The sequence below is a fragment of the Macaca mulatta genome, chromosome 16 (genome assembly GCF_049350105.2).
Source record: "Macaca mulatta isolate MMU2019108-1 chromosome 16, T2T-MMU8v2.0, whole genome shotgun sequence".
Classification (NCBI taxonomy): domain Eukaryota; kingdom Metazoa; phylum Chordata; class Mammalia; order Primates; family Cercopithecidae; genus Macaca; species Macaca mulatta.
The window spans coordinates 67483119-67510584 of NC_133421.1; the positions used below are offsets into that span (position 1 = coordinate 67483119).

Sequence of the window (27466 nt, forward strand, 5' to 3'; positions counted from 1 at the left end):
TGTCTGCTGTGCCAGGAACCAAGAATACAGCAGAGAATACGATCCTTACCTTCAGTGAGCTTTCAGACATCAAAACAGAATTATATTGATCCCTTCAATACTCTATACTATCATCAGCATTTAAAAGATTACGTGATAATAGTTGGTACAAATTCATTTTCAGTGATATATTTTTCTGCACTATCACTGTGGGTGCCCATCTCAAATCTTAACTCTAAGCTCTATAAAGACAAAATTTTCTGCTTATATTTCTTTTGAATTCCTTCCTAGCCCTTTTTTTAAAATTTTACTGTAAATGCCTTTTTTTTTTTTTTTTTTTTGAGATGGAGTCTGGCTCTGTCGCCCAGGCTGGAGTGCAGTGGCCGGATCTCAGCTCACTGCAAGCTCCGCCTCCCGGGTTTACGCCATTCTCCTGCCTCAGCCTCCGGAGTAGCTGGGACTACAGGCGCCCGCCACCTCGCCCGGCTAGTTTTTTTGTATTTTTTAGTAGAGACGGGGTCTCACCGTATTCGCCAGGATGGTCTCGATCTCCTGACCTCGTGATCCGCCCGTCTCGGCCTCCCAAAGTGCTGGGATTACAGGCTTGAGCCACCGCGCCCGGCCTTGTAAATGCCTTTATAAATCAATATGGAAAATTTTAAGTATTTCAAAATTTCAAGTAAATAAAATAATAAAATGGACTATATAGACCATCACCCTGTTTCAACAATCATCAACTCATGGCCAAGTTGTTTCATCCATATCCACCCCACCCCAGATTATTTTAATTATTATTACTTTTAAGATGAGGTCTCACTCTGTCACCTAGGCTGGAGTGCACTGGTGCAAATACAGCTCACTGCAGCCTTGAACTCCTGGGCTCAAGCAATCCTCCCAGCACTGGGTTTACAGGCAAGAGCCAACACACCCAATCCAAGTGTCTTCTTTGTTTTGAGATGGAGTTTCGCTTTTGTAGCCCAGACTGGAATGCAATGGTGCGATCTTGGCCCACTGCAACCTCTGCCTCCCGGGTTCAAGTGATTCTCCTGCCTCAGCCTCCCAAGTAGTTGGAACTACAGGCATGCGCCACAACACCAAGCTAATTTTTTGTATTTTTAGTAGAGATGGGGTTTCACCATGTTGGCCAGGCTGGTCTCGAACTCCTGACCTCAGGTGATCCACCTGCCTTGGCCTCCTAAAGTGCTGGGATTACAGGCGTGAGCCACCATGCCCAGTCCCGAGTGTCTTCTAATCTACAGGTGTCCCATACTTTTCCTCCCTTAACATTTATTTTTAAAATTAGGTCATTTGACTTGTGGAGTTTATCACATTCTGGATTTTGCTGATTGTATAACCCCATGGTGAGGTTTAACTTGTATCACTAGCCTTATTTCCTGTAAACTAGACTTATACACTTAATCAAATTCAGGTTCAACTTTTTGGCAAGACGACTTTACAGATGGTACTGTGTACTCTTATTAGATCACTTCAGAAGAGGCATGGTGTTTGGTTTGTGATTACTTTGTAAAAACAGTGTAAAAAGTACTCACCAAAGGAAATTTAGAAAATAATAAACTTAAGGCCAGGCCTGGTCTTATGCCTGTAATCCTAGCACTTTGGGAGGCTGAGGTGGGTGGATTACCTGAGCTCAAGAGTTCCAGATCATCCTGGGCAACATGGTGCAACCTCGTCTACACTAAAAATACAAAAATTAGGCATGGTGGGGCATGCCTGTGGTCCCAGCTACTTTGGAGGCTAAGGTAGAAGGATCACTTGAATCCCACAGGTGGAGGTTGCAGAGTGAGCCAATATCGCGCCACTGCACTCCAACCTAGGTGACAGAGGAAGACTCTGTCTCAAAAAAAAAGAAAAAGAAAATAAGGCCAGATGCAGGGGCTCATTCTTGTAATCCCAGCACTTTGGGAGGCCGAGGAGGGCGGATCACAAGGTCAGGATTTCGAGACCAGCCTGGTCAACACAGTGAAACCCTGTCTCTACTAAAAATACAAAAATTAACTGGGCAGGGTAGCAGGCACCTGTAATCCTAGCTACTTGGGAGGCTGAGGCAGGAGAATCGCTTGAACCCGGGAGGTGCAGGTTACAGTGAGCCAAGATCGCACCACTGCACGCCAGCCTGGACAATAGAGCTAGACTCTATCTCAAAATAATAATAAAATAATAATAATAAGCTTAAAAAATTAAAACTTTAGAAAATACATCACCCAAGTTCCCATCCCTACCTGTCTATCCACAAAACCAAGGCCTTCCTGAGATTAATTCATTTATTATACTAATACAACAAGTGTTTATTAAGTATCTACTACTATACTCAAGTACTATTTTAGGAGATAGAAATACAGCAGTTTACAAAATAAAGCCTGCTCTCATAGAGCTCACATTCTAGTGTGGTAGACAGTTGATGCAGAATTAAAGAATACATGGGAATAAGTATATTAAAGAGAAAAATTAAGCAGGGTAAGGGGAAACAGGTAATTCAATATGTATGTGGGGGTGAGATGTACATGGAGGGGGTCAGGAAAGTGTCACTGAGGTGAGACTAGAGAACAGCTTAATAATGTAAAGAAACACATTATGAAACAATTAGGGGGAGAGCGTTCCAGGAAAGAGGGAGCAGAGAAGGCAAACCCTAAGCAGGACCATGCCTATGTATGCAGGACATCAGATAGGTCAAGGTGCTAAAATATAATAATCCAGCGGGATATTGTAGGGAAAGACCATCAGAGAGGTAGTTGGTAAGTCCTGGTAGGAACCTGGAGGCTATTTTAAATCTTCAGCTTTGGCCGGGCGCGGTGGCTCAAGACTGTAATCCCAGCAGTTTGGGAGGCCAAGACGGGCGGATCACGAGGTCAGGAGATCGAGACCATCCTGGCTAACACGGTGAAACCCCGTCTCTACTAAAAAATACAAAAAACTAGCCGGGCGAGGTGGTGGGCGCCTGTAGTCCCAGCTACTCGGGAGGCTGAGCTTGCAGTGAGCTGAGATCCGGCCACTGCACTCCAGCCTGGGCGACAGAGTAAGACTCCGTCTCAAAAAAAAAAAAAAATCTTCAGCTTTATTCTGGTCTTTTTCATTTTTTTTTTCTGACAGAGTCTCATTTTGTCTCCCAGGCTGGAGTGCAGTGGCTCGATCTCGGCTCTCTGTGACCTCCGTCTCATGGGTTCAAATGATTCTCCTGCCTCAGCCTCCCGAGTAGCTGGGATTGCAGGCACACACCACCATGCCTCCGCCTCCCAAAGTACTGGGATTACAGGAGTGAGCCACCATGCCCGGCCATTTTTAAAATCTTTAATGTTACGGGAGGCTGAGGCAGGAGAATGGCGTGAACCCAGGATGCGGAGCTTGCAGTGAGTGGAGATTACGCTACTGCACTCCAGCCTGGGTGACAGAGCAACACTCTGTCTCAAAAAAAAAAAAAAAAAAAAAAAAATTAATGTTAATTAATTTTTGTAGAGACAGGATCTCACTGTGTTGCCCATGCTGGTCTTGAATGCCTGGCCTCAAGCAATCTTCCTGCTTCGGCTTCCCAAAGTGCTGGGATTACAAGTGTGAGCTACTGTACCTGGTCTTTAGCTTTCTTCTGAATGTGAATCTTTTTTTTTGGGTGGGGTGGGGAGATGGAGTCTCACTCACTCTACGGCTCAGGCTGGAGTGCAGTGATGCGGTCTCGGCTCACTGCAACCTCTGCCTCTCCGATTGAAGTGATTCTTGTGCCTCAGCCTTCGGGACTACAGGCGCGTGCTGCTACGCTCAGCTAATTTTTTTGTATTTTTGGTAGGGAAAGGGTTTCACCATGTTGCCCAGGCTGGTCTTGAAGTCCTGACCTCAAGTGATCCACCTGCCTCAGCTGGGATTACAGGCATGAGCCACTACACTTAGCCCTAAATGTAAACTTTTTTTTTTTTTTTGAGACGGAGTCTCGCTCTGCCGCCCAGGCTGGAGTGCAGTGGCCGGATCTCAGCTCACTGCAGGCTCCGCCTCCCGGGTTCACACAATTCTCCTGCCTCAGCCTCCCCAGTAGCTGGGACTACAGGCGCCCGCCACCTCGCCCGGCTAGTTTTTTGTATTTTTTAGTAGAGACGGGGTTTCACCGTGTCAGCCAGGATGGTCTCGATCTCCTGACCTCGTGATCCGCCCGCCTCGGCCTCCCAAAGTGCTGGGATTACAGGCTTGAGCCACCGCGCCCGGCCTTTTTTTTTTTTTTTTTTTTGAGACGGAGTCTCGCTCTGTCGCCCAAGCTGGAGTGCAGTGGCGCTATCCTGGCTCACTGCAAGCTCCGCCTCCCGGGTTCACGCCATTCTCCTGCCTCAGCCTCCCGAGTAGCTGGAACTACAGGCGTCCGCCACGGCGCCCGGCTCATTTTTTGTATTTTTAGTAGAGACGGGGTTTCACCATGGTCTCGATCTCCTGACCTTGTGATCCGCCCGCCTCGGCCTCCCAAAGTGCTGGGATTACAGGCGTGAGCCACTGCGCCCGGCCAAATGTAAACTTTTGAAACGAACTTCTTGGGTAAAGTCCAGGCAGGACATCAAAGAACAAGTAACCTGGTAGTGTGACAAGAATGTGGTTATTTTCATTAAATATTTAACTTTTTAGAAAAGGATCATAAGGGCCAGGTGCAGGGGCTCACGCTGTAATCCCAGCACTTTGGGAGGCTGAGGCGGGTCAGCCTGTGCGACAGAGACTCCATCTCAAAAAAATTTAAAAAAAAAGAAAAGGATCACAAGAAAAGCTCGGGGACAGTAATCTTATTGTAAAGGGTTTGGTAATACAATTCTTGTAATCATGTAATTTCTGATGCAGCACAGGGCAGTGAAAACAAAAACAGTGAACTAAGTCAGAAGGCTGGGTTTCTACTACCAGTTGTGTATATAAGCAGAGCCACCTTGAGCTAACCACTCTACCTAAACCGCAGTTTCCTTCTCTGTCATTCACCCTGCCAGTCTCCTTGGGCTATTGCAAGAACAAAATAAAATGCCACTTGGGAAAATGCTTCAAAACCTGAGATGACTTGTACCAATGTTGGTGTTATTACTGGGACCAAATGTGACTTTAAAAAGAAAAACGGCCGGGCGCGGTGGCTCAAGCCTGTAATCCCAGCACTTTGGGAGGCCGAGACGGGCGGATCACGAGGTCAGGAGATCGAGACCATCCTGGCTAACACGGTGAAACCCCGTCTCTACTAAAAAATACAAAAAAAAAACTAGCCGGGCGCGGTGGCGGGCGCCTGTAGTCCCAGCTACTCGGGAGGCTGAGGCAGGAGAATGGCGTGAACCCGGGAGGCGGAGCTTGCAGTGAGCTGAGATCCGGCCACTGCACTCCAGCCTGGGCGGCAGAGCGAGACTCCGTCTCAAAAAAAAAAAATAAAAAAAATAAAAAAATAAAAAAAAAGAAAAAGAAAAACAACCTTGACAAAGAAAACTGATTTGTTACTAAATCCCTATTTCTGAGATAAGCTACATTTCAAAGAAATTCTCCGTAAAAGAAAAATTGGATTCAGTTATCATACCAGATGGCTTTCATTCTCACCACTGACTCAATTCTGAAATAATTATATTTCAGTATGGTAATTATAATCTAAACTATATAAACACACCGTAAACACAAACTTTGAACAGATGAAAACTCCAATATGTAAAAAGGTAATGAATGCTCAAGGAAGACTGTGAAAAGGGAATACGAAAAAAATTAAAATGTTCCTCTTCTAGGTCCTGATGAGAGTAAATGTTTACTATAAAAATGATTCAAATATTTTAAGCACTTTTCAAACCAGGCAATATTTTAGGCGTACTGTACATTTGCATTTTGAGCTTCCAATACGGATAAGTGACTGGAAAAAGCAGCTAGGTTTAGGTTGAAAAACAACAACCCACTGGTGTACACATTTTAGCAAATTCTTCTGAAAGTCAAAAATGTTATAGGTAAAAAGTTACAGAGAACTACCAATTGTCAGAAATAGCTGCCAAATAGCAACTTAGAAGTCAGCAGAAGGAATTTTAGTTCAAGAAACCTAAAAAAGGCTGAAAATCTTACCTACCCTATAGCTACCACAAATAACACTGTTTCCAGTCATGATCAAGAATCATATATTAAGACATAACTGCAAATTGTGCTATACTGTACTGTATTAAAAGGAAGTGAAATATGATCCCCATCCTAGAACTTTCTATAAAAATGAGTCTAAAAAACCATCAAAAATTTATCTTAACCCAGGCCCAGTGGCTCACGCCTGTAATCCCAGCACTTTGGGAGGCCAAGGCTGGCAGATCACGAGGTCAGGAGTTCAAAACTAGCCTGACCAACATGGTGAAACCATATCGCTACTAAAAATACAAAATTAGCCGGCCACAGTGGTGCACGCCTGTAATCCCAGGTACTCAGAAGGCTGAGGCAGAGGAAGCGCCTGGACCTGGGAGGCGGAGGTTGCAGTGAACCAAGATGGAGCCACTGCACTCCAGACTGGGTGACAGAGTGTGACTCCATCTCAAAAAAAAAAAAAAAAAAAAAAAGTCTGGGCGTGGTGGTCACGCCTGTAATCTCAGCACTTTGGTAGGCTGAGGCAGGCAGATCACCTGAGGACAGGAGTTCCAGACCAACTGGACCAACATGGAGAAACCCTGTCTCTACTATAAAATACAAAATTAGCTGGCGTGATGGCACATGTCTGCAATCCCAGCTACTCCGGAGGCTGAGGCAGGAGAATCGCTTGAACCGGGGAGGTAGAGGTTGTGGTGAGCTGAGATCCCACCATTGCACTCCAGTCTGGGCAACAAGAGCGAAACTTCGTCTCAAAAAAAAAAAAAAAAATTAGGCAGGGTGGTGGATCATGCCTGTAATCCCACCATTTTGGGGGGCCAAGGCAGGCGGATCACGAGATCAGGAAACTGAGACCACCCTGGCTAACATCGTGAAACCCCGTATCCACTAAAAATACAAAAATTATCTGGGTGTGGTGGCGCCCGCCTGTAGTCGCAGCTACTTGGCAGGCTGAGGCAGGACAATCGCTGATACCTGGGAGGTGGAGGCTGCAGTGAGCTGAGATCACACCATTGCACGCACTCCAGCCTGGGCAACAGAACGAGACTCCACCTCAAAAAAAAAACAAAAAAAACTAATCTAACAGGAAACAGGAAAAAAGCAATGAAAAGCTAGAAAACATATAAGAGTTGACTGAAAATAAAAATTTAGCATTTTCATTCTTACATTTTTAATTTTTATGTATCTGAGTTTTTAATTGATGGTTTAATTTGCCAGAATGAGAAAGAACATCCTATTTTTATGACTCTGTTCCATGGAAATGTAAAGAGAAAGGGATCCAAATGCCACACTATTGAGGATTTTTTTGATCACTCTGATTGTCATGAGTAAGTTTTGTGCTTTTTCAAAAGCAGTTTTTTCCTACAATGTCATTTCCTGCTTCTCTGGCTCTGATTTTCAATAAATTGATAAATTGTAAATCTTGTTTTCCTCTTATTTTTGTTTAGCTAAAATGCTGAAGGGCAAGGGAGAGGATGGTTATTTATAAATCTTGTTATCTCTCTGAAAACACAACTTGCATTTTCCTTAATCTGATTAACTTGACTTCAAATATGAAAAACAACTTTCATAAAGCACGAAAGAAAATTTCCTTGAATTTACCCTTTTTTATTGTGGGTAAGAGGCAATAAGTACAATTTTTCAACTTATTTTTTGAATGTTACTCACTACTAACCATCACCATATTTTAAAAAATTAAAGAACTAATTTAGTTTAGTTTATTATTTAATGTATTTGACAAATGTTTATTGAGTGGCAACTAGGTCCCAAGTACCGTTCTAACTACTGAATATACAGATGTACGAAAACAAAACAAAAATCTCTCCGTCCTGGAGTTTACATTCTATGGGACTAAAGGATGGATACATTACATAGAATGTCAGCTAATCATAAGTGTTATGGAGAAGCAGCAGGAATGGAGGATAAAGTGTGTGTTGGGGGAGTTGTAATTTTAAACAGCAGTGTCTGGAAATGAAAAGGTGGTATTTCAATCAAGATTTTCAGACCATGGCTGGGTGCAATGGCTCACGCCTGTAATCCCAACACTTTGAGAGGCCAAGGCCTCACTTGAGGTCAGGAGTTTGAGACCAGCATGGCCAACATGGCAAAACCCTATCTCTACCAAAAAAAAAAAAAAAAAATTAGCTGGGCATGGTAGTGTGCACCTATAGTCCCTGCTACTCTGGAAGCTGAGGCAGGAGGATTGCTTGAGCCTGACAAGGTTGAGGCTGCAGTGAGCTGTGATAGCACCACTGCACTCCAGCTTCTTGACACAAATCCTGTATAAAAAAAACCTCTGCATTTCATTGTATGTAAATGAGTATGTAATTTCATTGTATGTACAGAGCCAGTTTCAGACAAAGGTTCTTCCAAATACTTATCCCCTTAAGGACACCAATCATCCATGATCTCTTTTTTTTTTAGATGGAGTTTAGCTCTGTTGCTGGAGTTCAGTGGTGTGATACTGGCTCACTGCAACATCTGCCTCCCGGTTCAAGTGATTCTCCTGCCTCAGCCTCCTGAGTAGCTGGAATTACAGGCCCGCGCCGCTATGCCCAGCTAATTTTTGTATTTTTAGTGGAGAGGGGGTTTCACCATGTTGGCTAGGCCAGTGTCTATCTCCTGACCTTGTGATCTCCCACCCTGGCCTCCCAAAGTGCTGGGATTACAAACGTTAAGCCACCGTCCCTGGCCTCATCCATGATTTTATTTCGCCATTTCAAGTGATGGAGCTGGTTTTAGAGCTGGAAGAAAAGCCAAAATGCCAGTTAATCTAAACTCGATTCCTGCCCCAGTGCAGAACCAATCAAGAGAGAGTCCCTGTCTTTCCCGGACCACAGGCTTTGTGTTGAACAGGAGAGGAGTGGGAGAGCCAGAGTGGATGGAGAACAAGGAATCATTTTCTATATTTTTAAAGTTCTTCAGTTAAGAAAATCAGCAATTACAATAGCCTAATCTTACTAGACATGTGTTTTCCTCCCTACTATGTAAGGTCAATTCTGTTCATTTGCATAGCAGATAATCATACAGAAATCCCAAATTAATACCCTCTTGTGCTGACTTACCAGATTGGACACTCTAAGATTTTCTGCATAGCATTAATGACATTTTGTACTTCTTCAACGCGAACAGCAGATAAATCCATTTCTTTCTGTTCCAATGAACTTAAACACATTAGAAAAAATATATATATACATATATATAGTTTGAAAAAAGGTTTATAAAATGACAACTTCATTTTATCATTTTACAATAAGGTAAATTTAAGATTTTGAAGGTTTTAGAATACAAACCATAGAGCTAATGACAAAATCCTTTATTTTTTTAAAGGTTCTAGAAGTGGCTCTTTGTAATTAAACAACATACATTCTGTAATTCTTCACATATTGTTGCCAAGCCCTTGGGTCTTTTCCTTTCTCCAAGAAAGAGAAAGCTACAGAGGAGTGACTGACCGGGTAAGTGGTGGTCACCTTAGGTTTCTCCAATGTTTCTGGCTGCTTTCTTTTTCTTGCATAAAACCAAAATCAACGACAAAACCAACACCAATCAGCACCTCCCCGCCCCTAAACCTTCCCAGTGACCTGCTCTCATCTCAGGATCCTCCTCAAGCACATTCCTGCCGGCAGCATCTGTTACTACTGACGCTCCTCTACTTCCCTCTTGCGCTTTCTCAATAGCGCAATTGGATCCAGTTCTTAAGTTCTCCCTCCCACAAAACCCTGTCTCTTCCCCTTCCCAGACGTATTCCTGGCATCTCTTCTTCCGCAAGGTCCCATCCACTCATACATACCAGCCGGTGTTTTTGTCTGTTGTTTTGAGACAGAGTCTCGCTCTGTCGCCCAGGCTGGAGGGCAATGGCGCGATCTCGGCTCACTGCTACCTCCGCCTCCCGGGTTCTAGCGATTCTCCTGCCTCAGCCTCCTGAGTAGCTGGAGCGCCACCACGCCCGGCTAATTTCTGTATTTTTAGTGGAGACGGAGTTCCACCATGTTGGTCAGGCTGGTCTGGAAGTCCTGACCTCGTGACCAGCCGATGTTTTTATAGACGTGGTGTCCCCCTCAAGGCATATTTCAGTTCCTATCACGATGATTCCCCCTCGGACACACCGTGCCCCCTTCCTGATCCTCAGAGCTTCCCTCGCGACCTACAAACTGCCCCTTCCCCAGGGTTCACAACTCCTTACGCCTCTCAGCTTCCGCCACCGCTCCCCCCCCAAAAGAATACCCACTCTCTCTCCCACGCCAGTCCCCCAAAGCATCACTTGGACCCGGGACTCTACTACCTTTACCCAGAGCAGAGGGTGCAGGCCTCTGGGGCCCAGGGGCCCAGTTATCTGAGAAACCCCACGGCCTGTTCCCCGTCCAGAAAGTCTCAGCGAGCCCACGCCGCGCAGTCGCAGTTTTAATTTATCTGTAATTCCCGCGCTTTTCCGTTGCCACGGAAACCAGCTGGCTACCGCTAAGCAACAGCTGCTCAGAATACGAAATCAAGGCACAATCAGAGGAAGGGCGGGACAGAAGGAGCCAAGTCTCTCTCGGGCCTCTGGATTGGCCACCCAGTCTGCCCCCAGATAACGTAAAACGAAAGAGACGGGAGAGGAAGAATTCTACCCTAGTTTGCCCTAAAGTGCCGGCCCTCTGGCCTCTACGCGTCCAGTTGCGGCTTATTACGTCACAGTAATTGCTATACGAGAGTCAGAATCGCTACCTAGTGTCCAAAGCAGTCGTAAAAAGAGGTCCCATTCCCCCACTCTTTCCGCCCTAATGGAGGTCTCTAGTTTAGGTAAATATAAGAAATAAGGATTGTTGGGGGGGGGGTGGACGGAAAGAACTATTTCCAGCATTCGCTGCGGAATGAAAGGTCGTTGCCACAGTGTTCCTTGTGGAAAGTGTAGTCTTATGGAGAGAAACATCCAATAGCGAAGCGGGCACAATTCTCACGGAAATCCAGCGGATAGATTGGAGACCTCCACGCGCTTATACACGTCAACAGTTATGGATTGGAGTGTTGTTATGTTTTCGTATCTTGAAAGGAAAAACTAGGCCTAAAAAAAATACCTACAACTCTTAGGAAGACTACAATTCCCATCCAGCCCCACGAGTCTCGGGCAAACAGTCCTCTAAGGTCAGCGACCTGTGGCGACCCAGTGGGCGCCGAATTTGTCTGGGGAAGGGGAAATCCGCTCTGGCTCACGTCTGCGCACTCGTAGTTCCGCCCCTCAGCCCCAGTGTTTGTTATTGTTGTCCGGCTCCGGTTTCTTCTGCCCCGCCCCGTCGACGCAATCTCCACCAATCAATGGGGTGGTCGTTTTGAGGGACAAGTGGTAAGAGCCAATCATCTTGGCGAAAACTGGGAGTAACGGGACTAGTTAGTCTTTATGCGCCTTGTTAGATTCACCCCACAGGGATAGTGGCAGAGCTGGCAGCGGACGGTTCTGGCTTTGGCCTCCGCCGGGCGCCTCACTGGAGCGGGAAGCTGGTAAGGAAGCAGCCTCGGTTACCTAGGGGTGGGGTCACGTCACCGTAAGAGGGTTTGGAGAAGTTCAAGGGAGGAATCCTGCAAAGAAGAGGGGCGACTTTTCCCGTGTCTCGGGACAGCTAATCTTTTTAGTGACAGGATGAGAGCCCTTCGTGTTCAGAGGGACCGAGTGGGCGAAAAGCGCCGGAGAGTTGTAGAGTATGTGGTTGAGAACATCGACTTCTGCTGATGGAAGGCCGCGACTCCCCAGTGGAAAGAGGGCCCAGGCAAAGAAAATGAGAGAGAGTCCTCGGGGTGGTGACACTGTCTTGGGAACATTAAGTGCTAGGAAACGATAACTGGAAGACTAGGATGAACTCTGCAAGTAAAAAAAATGACACTACCTACACATCTTTCTCATCCCATCCTCCTTTTTTCGAGACCCTGTTAAAGAGCTCTCCTTGGTTAGGGACCTTCGGTGTTGGAAAGGCATTCTTTTTCCTTTTTGTCAAACATCCAGCTTTCAGGCCACACTTTTTTTTTTTTTTTTTTGAGACAGAGTCTTACTGTCTCAAACACCAGCCCAGGCTGGTCTTGAACTCCTGAGCTCAAGCGATCTTCCTGCCTCGGCCTCCCAAAGTGCTGGGATTACAGGCATGAGCCACTGCTCCCGGCCTCGGGTCGCACATTTTAAAGTTTGAATAACTTGTCTTGTACAGGCCTCTGGTGGAGACAGTAATCAAAGCTCAGGTTGCCAGGTCTGTTTCATTAAAGGGATTTTGTTAAGGCTGAGGAAAAAAAAAAAAAAAAAAAGACGTAGAGGAAAAGTTAACTTGTGCCAAGCCAAGGTGCGTCAGTGGCATGGACTTAAAGTCATGCCAGTTATGAAAGCTGAAGGCCAGGCCGGGCGCGGTGGCTCATGCCAGTAATCCCAGCACTTTGGGAGGCTGAGGCGGGCGGATCACCTGAGGTCGGGAGTTCCAGAGCAGCCTGACCAACATGGAGAAACTCCGTCTCTACTGAAAATACAAAATTAGCCGGGCGTGGTGGCACACGCCTGTAATCCCAGCTACTAGGGAGGCTGAGGCAGGAGAATCGCTTGAACCTGGGAGGCAGAGGTTGCGGTGAGCCGAGATCGCGCCATTGCACTACAGCCTGGGCAGCAAGAGCAAAACTCCGTCTCAAAAAAAAAAAAAAGAAAAGAAAAGAAAAGAAAAAGAAAAAAACACACCTCCGTATCAAAAAAAAAAAAAAAAAAAAAAAAAAGGGCCGGGCGCGGTGGCTCACGCCTGTAATCCCAGCACTTTGGGAGGCCGAGGCGGGCGGATCACAAGGTCAGGAGATCGAGACCACGGTGAAACCCCGTCTCTACTAAAAATACAAAAAAAAATTAGCCGGGCGCAGTTGTGGGCGCCTGTAGTCCCAGCTACTCAGGAGGCTGAGGCAGGAGAATGGCGTGAACCCGGGAGGCGGAGCTTGCAGTGAGCCGAGATCGCGCCACTGCACTCCAGCCTGGGCGACAGAGCGAGACTCCGTCTCAAAAAAAAAAAAAAAGCAAGCAAGCTGAAGGCCTAGGTCCCAGCTATCTGACTATACTGGCTGTAGACCTAAGGGGCAGATAGGATTAACCATAACTTTGGTGTTTACACACGTTCAAGATTAATGCTTTTGTTGAAAGAATTTTTTTTACTTGTCAGCCAAAGCTATAATCTCCCACTTCCTGTTTTCTCTTAGTTGGCCCACCAGCTGGAGGAGCTCCAGAGTATTTAAATTAATTTCCAATTGTGTAATTTGAGAAAAAGATGCGAAGATTAATTTCCTTCACAAGTAGGGAAGTGTGTTTTTTTTTTTTCTTTTCTTTTTTTTTTTTTTGAGACGGAGTCTCCCTCTGTCCCCCAGGCTGGAGTGCAGTGACGCGATATCGGCTCACTGCAAGATCCGCCTCCCGGGTTCACGCCGTTCTCCTGCCTCCTCAGCCTCCTGAGTAGCTGGGACTACAGGCGCCCGCCACCCCGCCCAGCTAATTTTTTTGTGGTTTTAGTAGAGACGGGGGTTTCACCGTGTTAGCTAGGATGGCCTCTATCTTCTGACCTCATGATCTACCCGCCTCGGCCTCCCAAAATTCTGGCATTATAGGCGTGAGCCACCGCGCCTGGCAGGAAGTGTGTTTCTTGAAGTTGGAAAGTGGTATTTCTGAACATCTGCTTTTGGCAGACTAAGTCAGTCACTTCATTTCCCTGATTTTTTGCCTGAGGTCCTGGGGAATTGACAAAGATTCTGCCCAAATTTTAAGGACCCCAATAATTACATTTCATATGAATGAATAGTAGATGTCAGCAGGATTGTTATTAAGAGAGTAGTAGTATTTTTGTGGTGCACTTGGTTCTAGGTAGAAACAAAGAATGGAGAAAATTGGGGGATAATTGTCTTAGGGTTTCAAAAAAGTGCGTGATCTTCACAGAGTTCAGGATCCTTAAAATAACAGTCTTAATTGGAGTGTTTGACAGGGCAGTGCATTATATTGTCGAAAACAGTACAGGTTTATGGTTCTAAAGACTGGTTTATTATTTTAAAAAATGTTTAATTTAACTTAATTTTTTTAAGGAGATGGGGTTGCTGGTCTTGAACTCCTAGGCTCATGATCCTTCCGCCTCAGCCTCCCAAAGTGCTAGGATTACAGTCATGAGCCACCATACCGGGCCAATTTTTTATTTTATTTTTGAGACAGAGTCTCGCTATATCACCCAGGCGGGAGTGCACAGGCATGATCTTGGCTCACTGCAACCTTGCCTCCGAGGTTCAAGCAATTCTCCTGCCTCAGCCTCCTGAGTAGCTGAGATTACAGGCCTGTACCACTACATGCAGCTAATTTTTGTATTTTTGGTACAGACGAAGTTTCACCATGTTGGTTCGGCTGGTATGGAACTCCTGGACTCAAGCTATCTGCCAGCCTTTGCTTCCCAAAGTGCTGGGATTACAGACATGAGCCACTGTGCCTGACCTTTATTATATTTTTTATATTTGAGTGACATTTTGAAAGAACTTGCATATACATTTTTAATTTGATCCTTATGGTAACACTGTGAGACAGGCAGAGCAGACATATTAGACCTCTTTTATAGATTAAAGATTAAAAACTGAATCTTTTTTTTTTTTTTTTTTTTTTTTTTTTTTTTTTTTTTTTTTTTGAGACGGAGTCTTGCTCTGTCACCCAGGCTGGAGTGCAGTGGCCGGATCTCAGCTCACTGCAAGCTCCGCCTCCCGGGTTTACGCCATTCTCCTGCCTCAGCCTCCCGAGTAGCTGGGACTACAGGCGCCCGCCACCGCGCCCGGCTAATTTTTTGTATTTTTAGTAGAGACGGGGTTTCACCATGTTAGCCAGGATGGTCTCGATCTCCTGACCTCATGATCCGCCCGCCTCGGCCTCCCAAAGTGCTGGGATTACAGGCTTGAGCCACCGCGCCCGGCTAAAAACTGAATCTTAAAGGTGAACTGACCTGCTCACAGTTTTATGTCTAGTAATGGGCCAGAGCTGTGTCTGGAACCCAAGTCTTCCCATTTTTTGTGCTCCCACACGCGCACACACACACAAAATTTGCTGTTCAGATGAGATGGCATCTCATTGCTTCAGTTTGCATTGTTCTGACCACCAGAAAGTTTGAAAATCTTCTGATGTGCTTGTTAGGTGTTTTGATTTCCTCTTCTCTGAATTTTATGTATATTTTTACCTGAGTTGTTAATTGTATCATTAGCAGTTTTGCTGATGCTCTGGGTGTGTCGCAGATACTAACCCTTTGTTATGGGTTGTTACGGTTGTTTGTTGTTTGTCTTTTGATTTTGTGGATTTTTTTAACTGTATAAAATATTTAATATGTAATGAAATGTGCACAGCTCATCTTTTGACTTCTGCATACATTATAACCTGCCTTTAAATGTGTATTTCTTTTGTAGGTAAAAGTTTCATTTGATCTGGATACTATTCAAATAAAATACCTGGATGAGGAAAATGAAGAGGTAAAGTATATTATGGTACTTATTGCTAGGTGTTCAGAATAGCAATCTTATTTCTCCAGTGATATGGGCTTTAATAATTCAAAATAGTGTTTAGCTCATTTGTGTGGTGGTTTAAATATATTTGATAATTGAATATTCTAAGAAGACTTGCAGCATCTGAGATAGAGTTGAGAAACGGAGAAGCAACATTGAAGAATAGCTCAGAGATAACTTTCACTTTAAAAAAAAAAAAAAAGGAAATGGGGTCTCACTATGTTGCTGAGGCCAGTCTAGAACTCCTGGGCCTAAGCAGTCCTCCCACCTCAGCCTCCCAAGGTGCTGGGTAATATTACAGGTGTGAGACACCATGCCTGGCCTGAGATAACTTTTTTTTTTTTTTTTTTTTTTTTTGAGATGGAGCCTCACTCCGTCGCCTAGGCTGGAGTGCAGTGGTGCAATCTCTGCTCACTACAACCTCCAGTTCCTGGGTTCAAGTGATTCTTCTGTCTCAGCCTCCCGAGTAGCTGGGATTACAAGTTTATACCACCACGCCTGGCTAATTTTTGTATTTTTAGTAGAGATGGGATTTCACCATGTTGGCCAAGCAGGTCTCAAACTCCTGGGCCCAAGCAGTCGGCCCGCCTCGACCTCCCAAAGTGCTGGGATTACAGGCGTGAGCTACCACACCTGGCCAAGATAACTTTTAAAATTATGTAGTGGCCAGGCGTGGTGGCTCATGCCTGTAATCCCAGCACTTTGGGAGGCCGAGGCGGGCGGATCATGAGGTCAGGAGATCGAGACCATCCTGGCTAACATGGTGAAACCCCGTCTCTACTAAAAATACAAAATATTAGCCGGGTGTGGTGGTGAGCGCCTGTAGTCCCAGCTACTGGGGAGGCTGCTGCAGGAGAATGGCATGAACCTGGGAGGCAGAGCTTGCAGTGAGCCGAGATTGCGCCACTGCACTCCAGCCTGGGCGACGAAGCGAGACTCCGTCTCAGAAAAAAAAAAAAAAAAATTATGTAGTGACCTTAAGTTCACATATAGTGCAAGCCATTCAGTTTATAATAATACAAATATAATAGCTAAGGCTTTTTTTTTTTTTTTTTTTTTTTAAAGAGACACGGTCTTACTCTGTCACCCAGGCTGGAGTGCATTGGAATGATCATAGCTCACTGCAACCTAGAGCTCCTGGGTTCAAGGAATCCTCCCATCTCAGCCTTATGGGTAGCTAGGACATGCCTCTGCATCTGGCAAAATTTTTTAATTCTTTGGAGAGATGGGGTCTCACTTTGTTGCCCAGGTTAATGACTAAGCTTTATTGAGTGGTTACAGTGTGGCAGACTAGCAACAATGCCATCTATTGAGTACATTATTATCATCACTATTTTACTCATGAGGAAACTGAGGCACAGAGAGGTGAAATAACTTGCCTAAACGCATAAAAACTTGGAAGTAGTAAAGTCAGGGTTCAGTCCATACCCTCTAGCTATAGAACTCAAGCTCCTAACTGTTATATTGCACTGCCTCTTAATGTATCTGAAATAAAGGAGGGCACAGTAGATAAGCAATAACATTTCTTAAGTATTATTCATGACTATCAAGTGATACAGAAAAGCTGAAGGCTTGGCCTGAGTTTTTGTCTGTCCTATGGGGCTGGTCCTAGTAACAGAAATGCTCAATTGATGAGACACATATAATTCACTGTTGTTTTTTTTCCTTTTATAGGTATCCATCAACAGTCAAGGTGAGTCCCTGAGAGAGTCTGTTCAGCTTATTTAAAAGCCTTAATCTGCTTGTTGAGGCATTTCTATTTGTACTCAAACCTTATTGCAGTATTAATTTTAGAGTTTGGAATTTGGTATACTACAAATTAACATTGCACTGATGGACATTAGTTACATAGGGGATTTTATTGTATAGCAGTTTTTTGTGTATAGGATGATGCCTTTGAATGGACCCTAAGGACAGCTTTATTGGGAGGTTTTCATATTTAACATGCCAGTCCTCTGAGATTAATATGCCTCCCAGTTCAAGACATAAAAGTATTCCCACAGTGTTGCATTTGTACAGTAGGTACAGTAAAAATGGACATTATAATCTTACGGGATCACCATCATACACGTGGTTGATCACAATGTTACGTGGCAGTGGTTACTATAGTGAAGCAAATTAACATATCCATCATCTCATTATAGTGGCCCTGTGGTGCCCTGAGCCCTCCCCAGAAACCAGCCATAATCTACTCATTTAGCAAAAATCATAAATATATGATTAACTATAATACATTCCTCATGTTATACAGTCCATCTTTAGAATTGGCTACACTTAATCTTATAGATTCTTGAATGAATGGATGTGTACAAAATAAAAATAATTTAAAAATAATAGAATCTTTTGGGGTGTGTGAAGAACTATCATGGTGTATATTTTTTGTCCTTTTAGGAGAATATGAAGAAGCACTTAAAGTAATGATTATTTAATCTCATTTTCAAATAATTTAATATTATGGGTTTTTTTTTTTTTTTTAAACAGGGTTATGCTCTGTCATCCAGGCTGGCGTGCAGTGGCACAATCTGGGATTGCTGCAACCTCCACCTCCCAGGCTTAAGTGATCGAGACCATCCTGGCAAACACGGTGAAACCCCATCTATATTAAAAATACAAAAAATGGCCGGGCGCGGTGGCTCACGCCTGTAATCCCAGCACTTTGGGAGGCCGAGGCGGGCGGATCACGAGGTCAGGAGATTGAGACCATCCTGGCTAACACGGTGAAACCCTGTATCTACTAAAAAAAATACAAAAAATTAGCCGGGCGTGGTGGCGGGAACCTGTAGTCCCAGCTACTCGGGAGGCTGAGGCAGGAGAATGGCGTGAACCCGGCAGGCAGAGCTTGCAGTGAGCCAAGCCGAGATCGCACCACTGCACTCCAGCCCAGGCGACAGAGCGAGACTCCGTCTCAAAAAAAAAAATACAAAAAATTAGCCGGGCGTGGCGGGCACCTGTAGTCCCAGCTACCCGGGAAGCTGAGGCAGGAGAATGGTGTGAACCCGGGAGGCGGAGCTTGCAGTGAGCCGAGATCACGCCACTGCACTCTAGCCTGGGTGACAGAGCAAGACTCCGTCTCAAAAAAAAAAAAAAAAAGAGAAACAACCTTGACAAAGAAAACTGATTTGTTACTAAATCCCTATTTCTGAGATAAGCTACATTTCAAAGAAATTCTCCGTAAAAGGAAAATTGGATTCAGTTATCATACCAGATGGCTTTCATTCTCACCACTGACTCAATTCTGAAATAATTATATTTCAGTATGGTAATTATAATCTAAACTATATAAACACACTGTAAACACAAACTTTGAACAGATGAAAACTCCAATATGTAAAAAGGTAATGAATGCTCAAGGAAGACTGTGAAAAGGGAATACGAAAAAAATTAAAATGTTCCTCTTCTAGGTCCTGATGAGAGTAAATGTTTACTATAAAAATGATTCAAATATTTTAAGCACTTTTCAAACCAGGCAATATTTTAGGCCTACTGTATATTTGCATTTTGAGCTTCCAATACGGATAAGTGACTGGAAAAAGCAGCTAGGTTTAGGTTGAAAAACAACAACCCACTGGTGTACACATTTTAGCAAATTCTTCTGAAAGTCAAAAATGTTATAGTCATAGGTAAAAAGTTACAGAGAACTACCAATTATCGGAAACAACTGCCAATACTGACTTAGAGGCCAGCAGAAGGAATTTTAGTTCAAGAAACCTAAAGGAGGATGAAATCCTTACTTACCCTATAGCTACCACAAATAACACTGTTTCCAGTCATGATCAGGAATCACATATTAAGACATAACTGCAAATTGTGCTATACTGGGTACTGTATTAAAAGGAAGTGAAATATGATCCCCATCCTAGAGCTTTCCATACATATGAGTCTAAAAAACCATTAAAAATTAATCTAGGCCAGGTGTAGTGGCTCACATCTGTAATCCCAGCACTTTGGGAGGCCTTGGCGGGCGAATCATGAGGTCAGGAGTTCGAGACCAGCCTGACCAACATGGTGAAACCGTATCTCTACTAAGAATACAAAATTAGGCAGGCATGGTAGCATGCCCCGGTAATCCCTGCTACTCAGGAGGCTGAGGTAGGAGAAGCACTAGAATCTGGGAAGCAGAGGTTGCAGTGAACCAAGATGGCGCCACTGTACTCCAGACTGGGCAACAAGAGCTAAACTCCGTCTAAAAAAAAAAAAAAAGTAATCTAACAGAAAACAGGAAAAAAGCAATGAAAAACTAGAAAACATACAATAGCTGACTGAAAATAAAAATTTAGCATTAACTTTCATTCTTACATCTTTAATTTTTATGTATCTGAGTTTTTAATTGATGGTTTAATTTGCCAGAATGAGAAAGAACATCCTATTTTTATGACTCTGTTCCATGGAAATGTAAAGAGAAAGGGATCTAAATGCCACACTATTGAGGATTTTTTTGATCACTCTGTCATGAGTAAGTTTTGTGCTTTTTCTTTTTTTTTTTTTTGAGACGGAGTCTTGCTCTGCCGCCCAGGCTGGAGTGCAGTGGCCGGATCTCAGCTCACTGCAAGCTCCGCCTCCTGGGTTCACGCCATTCTCCTGCCTCAGCCTCCCGAGTAGTTGGGACTACAGGCGCCCGCCACTGCGCCCGGCTAGTTTTTTGTATTTTTTAGTAGAGACGGGGTTTCACCGTGTTAGCCAGGATGGTCTCGATCTCCTGACCTCGTGATCCGCCCGTCTCGGCCTCCCAAAGTGCTGGGATTACAGGCTTGAGCCACTGCGCCCGGCAGTTTTGTGCTTTTTCAAAAGCAGTTTTTTCCTACAATGTCATTTCCTGCTTCTCTGGCTCTGATTTTCAATAAATTGATAAATTATAAATCTTGTTTTCCTCTTATTTTTGTTTAGCTAAATGTTGAAGGGCAAGGGAGAGGATGGTTATTTATAAATCTTGTTATCTCTCTGAAAACAAAACTTGCATTTTCCTTAATCTGATTGACATGGCTCCAAATATGAAAAACAATTTTCATAAAGCACAAAAGAAAATTTCCTTGAATTTACCCTTTTTTATTGTGGGTAACAGGCAATAGGTACACATTTTCAACTTATTTTTTGAATGTTACTCACTACTAATGACCATATTTTTAAAAATTAATCGAAGAACTAATGTAGTTTAGTTTATTATTTAATGTATTCAACAAATGTTTATTGAGTGGCAACTAGGTCCCAAGTACTGTTCTAACTACTGAAGATACAGATGTACATAAACAAAACAAAAATCTCTGCTGCCATCCTGGAGTTTACGTTCTGTGGTACTCGAAATAAAGGATGGATTAGAATGTCAGCTAGTCATAAATGTTATGGAGAAGCAGCAGGAATGGAGGATAAAGTGTGTCTTGAGGGTGTTGTAATTTTAAATAGCGCTGTCTGGAAATGAAAAGGTATTTCAATCAAGATTTTCAGACCATGGCTGGGTGCAGAGGCTCACACCTGTAATCCCAGCACTTTGAGAGGCCAAGGTGGGTAGATCATTTGAGGTCAGGAGTTTGAGACCAGCGTGACCAACATGGCAAAACCCTATCTCTACAAAAAAAAAAATACAAAAATTAGTTGGGCATGGTGGTGCACACCTGTAGTCCCTGCTACTCTGGAGGGCTAGGGTGGGAGAATCGTTTGAGCCTGGCGAGGTTGAGGCTGCAGTGAGCTGTGATAGCACCAGAGATCCTGTATAAAAAAACCTCTGCATTTCATTGTATGTAAATTATACCTCAATTCAAAAGCAAAATGTGAATAGTATAGTCCCCTTTTCCTTTTATAGACCAAGAAAAACAAAAGCTCACTCCAAGAGTCAGACTTGCTAAAGGCTTTGATGACTTGCAGTATTCTTATTTAAATGTACAGAGCCAGTTTCAGAGGAAGGTTCTTTCAAAGACTTATCCCCTAAACGACACCAATCATCCATGGTTTTTTGTTTGTTTTTTTTTTGTTTTTGTTTTTGTTTTTGAGACGGAGTCCTACTCTGTTGCTCAGGCTGGAGTGCAGTGGCCGGATCTTGGCTCACTGCAAGCTCCGCCTCCCGGGTTTACGCCATTCTCCTGCCTCAGCCTCCCGAGTAACTGGGACTACAGGCGCCCGCCACCACGCCTGGCTAGTTTTTTTGTATTTTTTAGTAGAGACGGGGTTTCACCGGGTTAGCCAGGATGCTCTCGATCTCCTGACCTCGTGATCCGCCCGTCTCCGCCTCCCAAAGTGCTGGGATTACAGGCTTGAGCCACCGCGCCCGGCCTTTTTTTTTTTTTTTTTTTTTTTTGATACAGAGTCTCACTCTGTCGCTCAGGCTGGAGTGGCAGGCTGGAGTGCAGTTCTGAGATCTTGGCTCACTGCACGCTCCACCTCCAGGTTTATGCCATTCTCCTGCCTCAGCCTCCCGAGTAGCTGGGACTACAGGCGCCCGCCACGATGCCCGGCTAATTTTTTGTATTTTTAGTAGAGACGGGGTTTCACCACGTTAGCCAGGATGGTCTCCATCTCCTGACCTTGTGATCTGCCCACCTTGGCCTCCCAAAGTCCTGGGATTACAGGCATGGGCCACCGCACCCGGCCGATTATTTATTATTTATTTTTATTTTTGAGATGGAGTTTGGCTCTGTCGCCAGGCTAGAGTTCAGTGGTACGATATTGGCTCACTGCAACATCTGCCTCCCGGTTCAAGTGATTCTCCTGCCTCAGCCTCATGAGTAGCTGGGATTACAGGCATGCGCGGCTACACCCAGCTGATTTTTCTATTTTTAGCAGAGAAGGGGTTTCACCATGTTGGCTAGGATGGTCTCGATCTCCCGACTTCATGATTCTCCCACCTCGGCCTCCCAAAGTGCTGGGATTACAGGCATGAGCCACTGCCCACGGCCTCATTCATGATTTATTTTGCCACTTCAAGTGATGAAGCTGGTTTTAGAGCTAGAAGAAAACCAAAATGCCAGTTAATCTAAACTAGATTTCTGCCCCAGTGCACAACCAATCAAGACAGGGTCCCTGTCTTTCCCAGACCACAGGATTTGTTTTGAAGAGGAGAGGAGTGGGAGAGGAAGAGTGGATGGAGAGCAAGGAGTCATTTTCTACATTTTTAAAGTTCTTCAGTTAAGAAAATCAGCAATTACAATAGCCTAATCTTACTAGACATGACTTTTCCTCCCTACTATGTAAGGTCAATTCTGTTCATTTGCATAGGAGATAATCTATAGGAATCTCAAATTAATACCCTCTTGTGGTGACTTACCAGATTGGACACTCTAAGATTTTCTGCATTAAGGACATTTTGTACTTCTTAAATGCGAACAGCAGGTAAATCTATTTCTTTCTGTTCCAATGAACTTTAACACATTAGAAAAACATGTATCTTTTTAAAAGGTTTATAAAATGACAACTTCATTTTATCATTTTAAAATAAGGTAAATAGGGCTGGGCGTGGTGGCTCACGCCTGTAATCACAGCACTTTGGGAGGCCGAGATGGGCGGATGACCTGAGGTCGGGAGTTCAAGACCAGCCTGACCAACATGGAGAACCCTCGTTTCTACTAAAAATACAAAAACACGAGCCAGGCATGGTGGTGCATGCCTGCAATCCCAGCTACTTGGGAGGCTAAGGCAGGAGAATCGCTTGAACCCACGAGTCAGAGGTTGCGGCGAGCCCAAATCACGCCATTACACTCCAGCCTGGGCAACAAGTGAGAAACTCCGTCTCAAAAATAAATAAAATAAAATAAATTTAAGATTTGGAAGGTTTCGAATACAAAATCCTTTATTTTTAAAGGTTCTAGAAGTTGCTTTTTGTAATTAGACAACATAAACTCTGTATTTTTTCACATATCGCTTCTAACTCTTTGGGTCTTTTCCTTTCTCCAAGAAAGAGAAAGCTACAGGGGAGTGACTGACCGGGTAAGTGGTGGTTTGCCTTAGCTTTCTCCAATGCTTCTGGCTGTTTTCTTTCTCATGCATAAAACTGAAACCAACACCAATCAACACCTCCCCGCCCCTAACCCTTCCCAGTGACCTGCTCTCATCTCAGGATCCTCCTCAAGCACATCCCTGCCGGCAGCATCTGTTACTACTGACGCTCCTCTACTTCCCTGTTGGCTATTCCCTCAATAGTGCAAATGGATCCAGTTCTTAAGTTCTCCCTCCCACAAAATCCTGTCTCCTCCCCGTCCCAGACATATTCCTAGCACCTCTTCTTCCGCAAGGGCCCATCCTCTCATAAATACTAGCCGGTGTTTGTTTGTTTGTTTTTGAGACAGTGTTGTTCTGTCGCCGAGGCTGGAGTGCAATGGCGCGATCTAGGCTCACCGCAACCTCCGCTTCCCTGGTTCAAGCGATTCTCCTGCCTCAGCCTCCTGAGTAGCTGGCGCGCACCACCACGCCCGGGTAATTTTTGTATTTTTAGTAGAGACGGGGTTTCACCATGTTGGTCAGGCTGGTCTCGAACTCCTGACCTCGTGATCCGTCCGCCTTGGCCTCTCAAAGTGCTGGGATTACAGGCATGAGGCACCGTCCCCGGCAACCAGCTGATGTTCTTATACACATGGTGTCCCCCTCAAGGCACATTTCAGTTCCTATCCCGAGGATTCCCCCTCGGACACACGGTGCCCCCTACCTGATCCTTAGTGCTTCCCTCGCGACCTACAAATTGCCCCCTTCCCCAGGGGGTTCACAACTCCTTACGCCTCTCAGGTTCCGCGCCCCCCACCCCGCCTAAAGAATACCCATCTGCCTGCTTCGGAAGTTCACTCTCCCCCGCCTGTCCCCCGGAGCATCTCTTGGGCCCCTGTCCCTTTTCCGGGGCTCTTCTACCTTTACCCAGAGCAGAGGGTGCAGGCCTCCTGAGCCCAGGGGCCCAGTTATCTGAGAAACCCCACGGCCTGTCCCCCGTCCAGAAAGTCTCAGCGAGCTCACGCCGCTCAGTCACGTTTTTGTTTTTCCTACATTGCAGATGAGGCTCCCAGTGTTGACGTTGGCCAGGGGCTTTGCAAACAAGCCAGGCCAAAAATGTTCAACATTTACACCGGCTGCTTAAATGAGGGCATTGATCTTACTCTCCGTGACGGTCACCTCATCGTCGGGCAGAATGAAGGCAGAGTAGATGCAAGCGAGCTCGGAGACGTAGGCCATGGCGCGGGCGAGTGTGGGGCTGGGGCCGCCAGACGGGGTGCTAGTTGCCGGAAGAGGTGAGGGCCTCACCCCAACGCGGCCTTAACTTCCTCGGAAGGACCGAGCACCTTGGCGGCAGCGAGGAAAGGGGTTCCACAGTTTTAATTTACCTGTAATTCCCACGCTTTACCGTTGCCACGGAAACCGCTGAGCAACAGCCTCTCAGAATAGGAAATCAAGACACAGAGGAAGGGCGGGACAGAAAGAGCCTATCGTCTCTCGGGGCTCTGGATTGGCCACCCAGTCTGCCCCGGGTGACGTAAAAAGAAAGAGACGGAAGAGGAAGAATTTTACCTGAGTTTGCCATAAAGCGCCCGCCCTCTCGCCTTTACGCTTCCAGTTGCGACTTATTACGTCACAGTAATCGCTGTACAAAGATCAGAATCGCTACCCGAGGCCTGAATATGAGTGTAAGATAGTGTTCAAAGCAGTCGTAGGAAGAGGTCCCATTCCCCCACTCTTTCCGCCCTAATGGAGGTCTCCAGTTTAGGTAAATAAAAGGATTGTTGGGGGTGGAGGGAAAGAACTACTATTTCTAGCATGCGTTGCGGAATGAAAGGCCTTCGCCACGCTGTTCCTTGGAAACTGTAGTCTTATGGAGAGGAACATCCAATACCGAAGCGGGCACAATTCTCACGGAAATCCAGTGGATAGATTGGAGACCTCCGCGCGCTTATACATGTCAACAGTTGTGGATTGGAGTGTTGTTATGTTTTCGTATCTTGAGAGCAGAGACTAGGCCAAAGAGATACCGACAACTCCTAGAAAGACTACAATTCCCATCCAGCCCCACGAGTCTTGGGCAAGTCGTCCTGTAAGGTCAGTGACCTGCGGGGGACGCAGTAGGCGCCGAATTTGCCTAGGGAAGGGGAAATCCGCTCTGGCTCACGTCTGCGCACTCGTAGTTCCGCCCCTCGGCCCCAATGTTTGTTATTGTTGTGCGGCTTCAGGTTTCTTCTGCCCCGCCCCGTCGACGCAATCTCCACCAATCGATGGGGTGGTCGTTTTGAGGGACAAGTGGTAAGAGCCAATCATCTTGGCGAAAACTCGGCGAAACAGGGGACTAGTTACTGTCTTTATCCGCCATGTTAGATTCACCCCACAGGGATAGCGGCAGAGCTGGCAGCGGACGGTCCTTGCCTTGGCCTACGGCAGGCGCCCCCCGGGGGCGGGAAGCTGGTAAGGAAGCGGCTGAGGTTACTTAGGGGTGGGGTCACGTCACACTGAGAGGGTTTGGGGAAGTTCAAGGGAGGAATCCTGCAAAGAAGAGGGGCGACTTTTTCCGTGTCTCGGGACAGTTAATGTTTTTAGTGACAGGATGAGAGAGCCCTTCGTGTTCAGAGGGACCGAGTGGGCGAAAAGCGCCGGAGAGTTGGAGAGTCCGTGGTTCAGAACATCGGCTTCTACCTATGGAAGGCCGCGACTCCCCAGTGGAATGAGGGCCTGGGCAAAGAAAACGAGAGAAAGTCGGGGTGGTGACACTGTCTTGGGAACATTGAGTGCTATGAAACGATAGCTGGAAGACTAGGATGAACTCTGCAAGTTAAAAAATGACACTACTTACACATCCTTTTCATTCCATCCTCCTTTTTTCGAGACCTTAAAGAGATCTCCTTGGTTAGGGACCTTCGGTTTTGGAAAGGCACTGTTTTTCCTTTTTGTCAAACACCCAGCTTTTAGAGCACACTTTTTTTTTTTTTTTTTTTTTTTGAGACAGAGTCTTGCTTTCTCAGAGAAAGACCAGCCCAGGCTGGTCGTGAACTCCTGAGCTCAAGCGATCCTCCTGCCTCGGCCTTCCAAAGTGCTGGTATTACAGGCATGAGCCACCACTCCCAGCCTCAAATCACACATTTTAAAGCTTGGATAACTTGGCTTGTACAGACCTCTGGTGGAGACAGAAATCAAAGCTCAGGTTGCCAGGTCTGTTTCATTAAAGGGATTTTGTTGAGGGTGAAAAAAAAATCGACGTGGAGGAAAAGTTAACTCGTGCCAAGCAAAGGTGAGTCAGTGGCGTGGACTTACAATAATGCCAGTTATGAAAGCTGAAGGCCTAGGACCCAGCTATCTGACTATACTGGCTTTAGACCTAAGGGTGAGATAGGGTTAACCATAGCTTTGGTGTTTACACACGTTCAAGATTAACGCTCTTGCTGAAAGAATTTTTTTACATGTCAGCGAAAGAGAGTTCCTTATGAAGACCTGGATATGATCCAGCTAAGCTAGAATCTCTGACTTCCTGTTTTCTCTTAGTTGGCCCACTAGCTGGAGGAGCTCCAGAGTATCTAAATTGATTTCCAATTGTGTAATTTGAGAAAAAGAGAGGAAGATTCATTTCCTTCACAAGCAGGGAAGTGTGTTTCTTGAAGCTGGAAAGTGATGTTTCAGAATATCCACTTCTGGCAGACAGAGTTACTTCGTTTCCCTGATTTTTTGCCTAAGGTCTTGGGGAATTGACAAAGGTTCTGTTCAAATTTTAAAGACCCCAATAATTACATGTCGTATGAATGAATACTAGATGTCAGCAGGATTGTTGTTAAGAGACTAGTATTATTTTGCTGGTGAACTTGGTTCTTGGTAGAAACAAAGAATGGAGAAAATTGGGGGATAATTGTCTTAGGGTTTCAAAAAAGTGCCTGATCTTGACAGAGTTCAGGGTCCTTTAAATGACAGTCTTAATTGGAGTGTTTTACCGGGCAGTGCGTTACATTGTGGAAAACACTACAGGTTTATGGTTCTAAAGACTGGTTTA

At 45.1% G+C, this 27466-nt stretch overlaps 2 protein-coding genes across 101 annotated transcripts in view; one reads left to right on the forward strand and one right to left on the reverse strand.

Moving 5' to 3' along the window:
- The window catches only part of BRCA1 (BRCA1 DNA repair associated), a 100326-nt gene extending 75872 nt beyond the window's left edge, over window positions 1-24454 (reverse strand). For 14 of the 51 annotated variants that reach the window (XM_077969268.1, XM_077969267.1, XM_077969266.1 and 11 more), the window contains exons 1-2: window positions 24361-24454; window positions 9099-9197 (exon numbers count right to left, since the gene is read on the reverse strand). In XM_077969268.1, the coding sequence (XP_077825394.1) occupies window positions 9099-9178 (80 nt within the window). In that variant the 5' untranslated portion in view covers window positions 9179-9197; window positions 24361-24454. 51 annotated transcript variants of the gene reach the window in all.
- Window positions 11423-27466, forward strand: part of NBR1 (NBR1 autophagy cargo receptor) — a 55122-nt gene continuing 39078 nt past the window's right edge. For 35 of the 50 annotated variants that reach the window (XR_013406860.1, XR_013406859.1, XM_077971870.1 and 32 more), the window contains exon 1: window positions 25796-25896. The gene's annotated coding sequence lies outside the window, so the exon portion shown is untranslated. Of the gene's footprint in view, window positions 11512-15441; window positions 15534-17211; window positions 17231-18018; window positions 18122-23416; window positions 23449-23807; window positions 23935-24499; window positions 25537-25795; window positions 26717-27466 lie in introns of those variants that run through there. The other 15 variants (XM_002800493.4, XM_077971853.1, XM_077971873.1 and 12 more) reach the window with 7 other exon arrangements.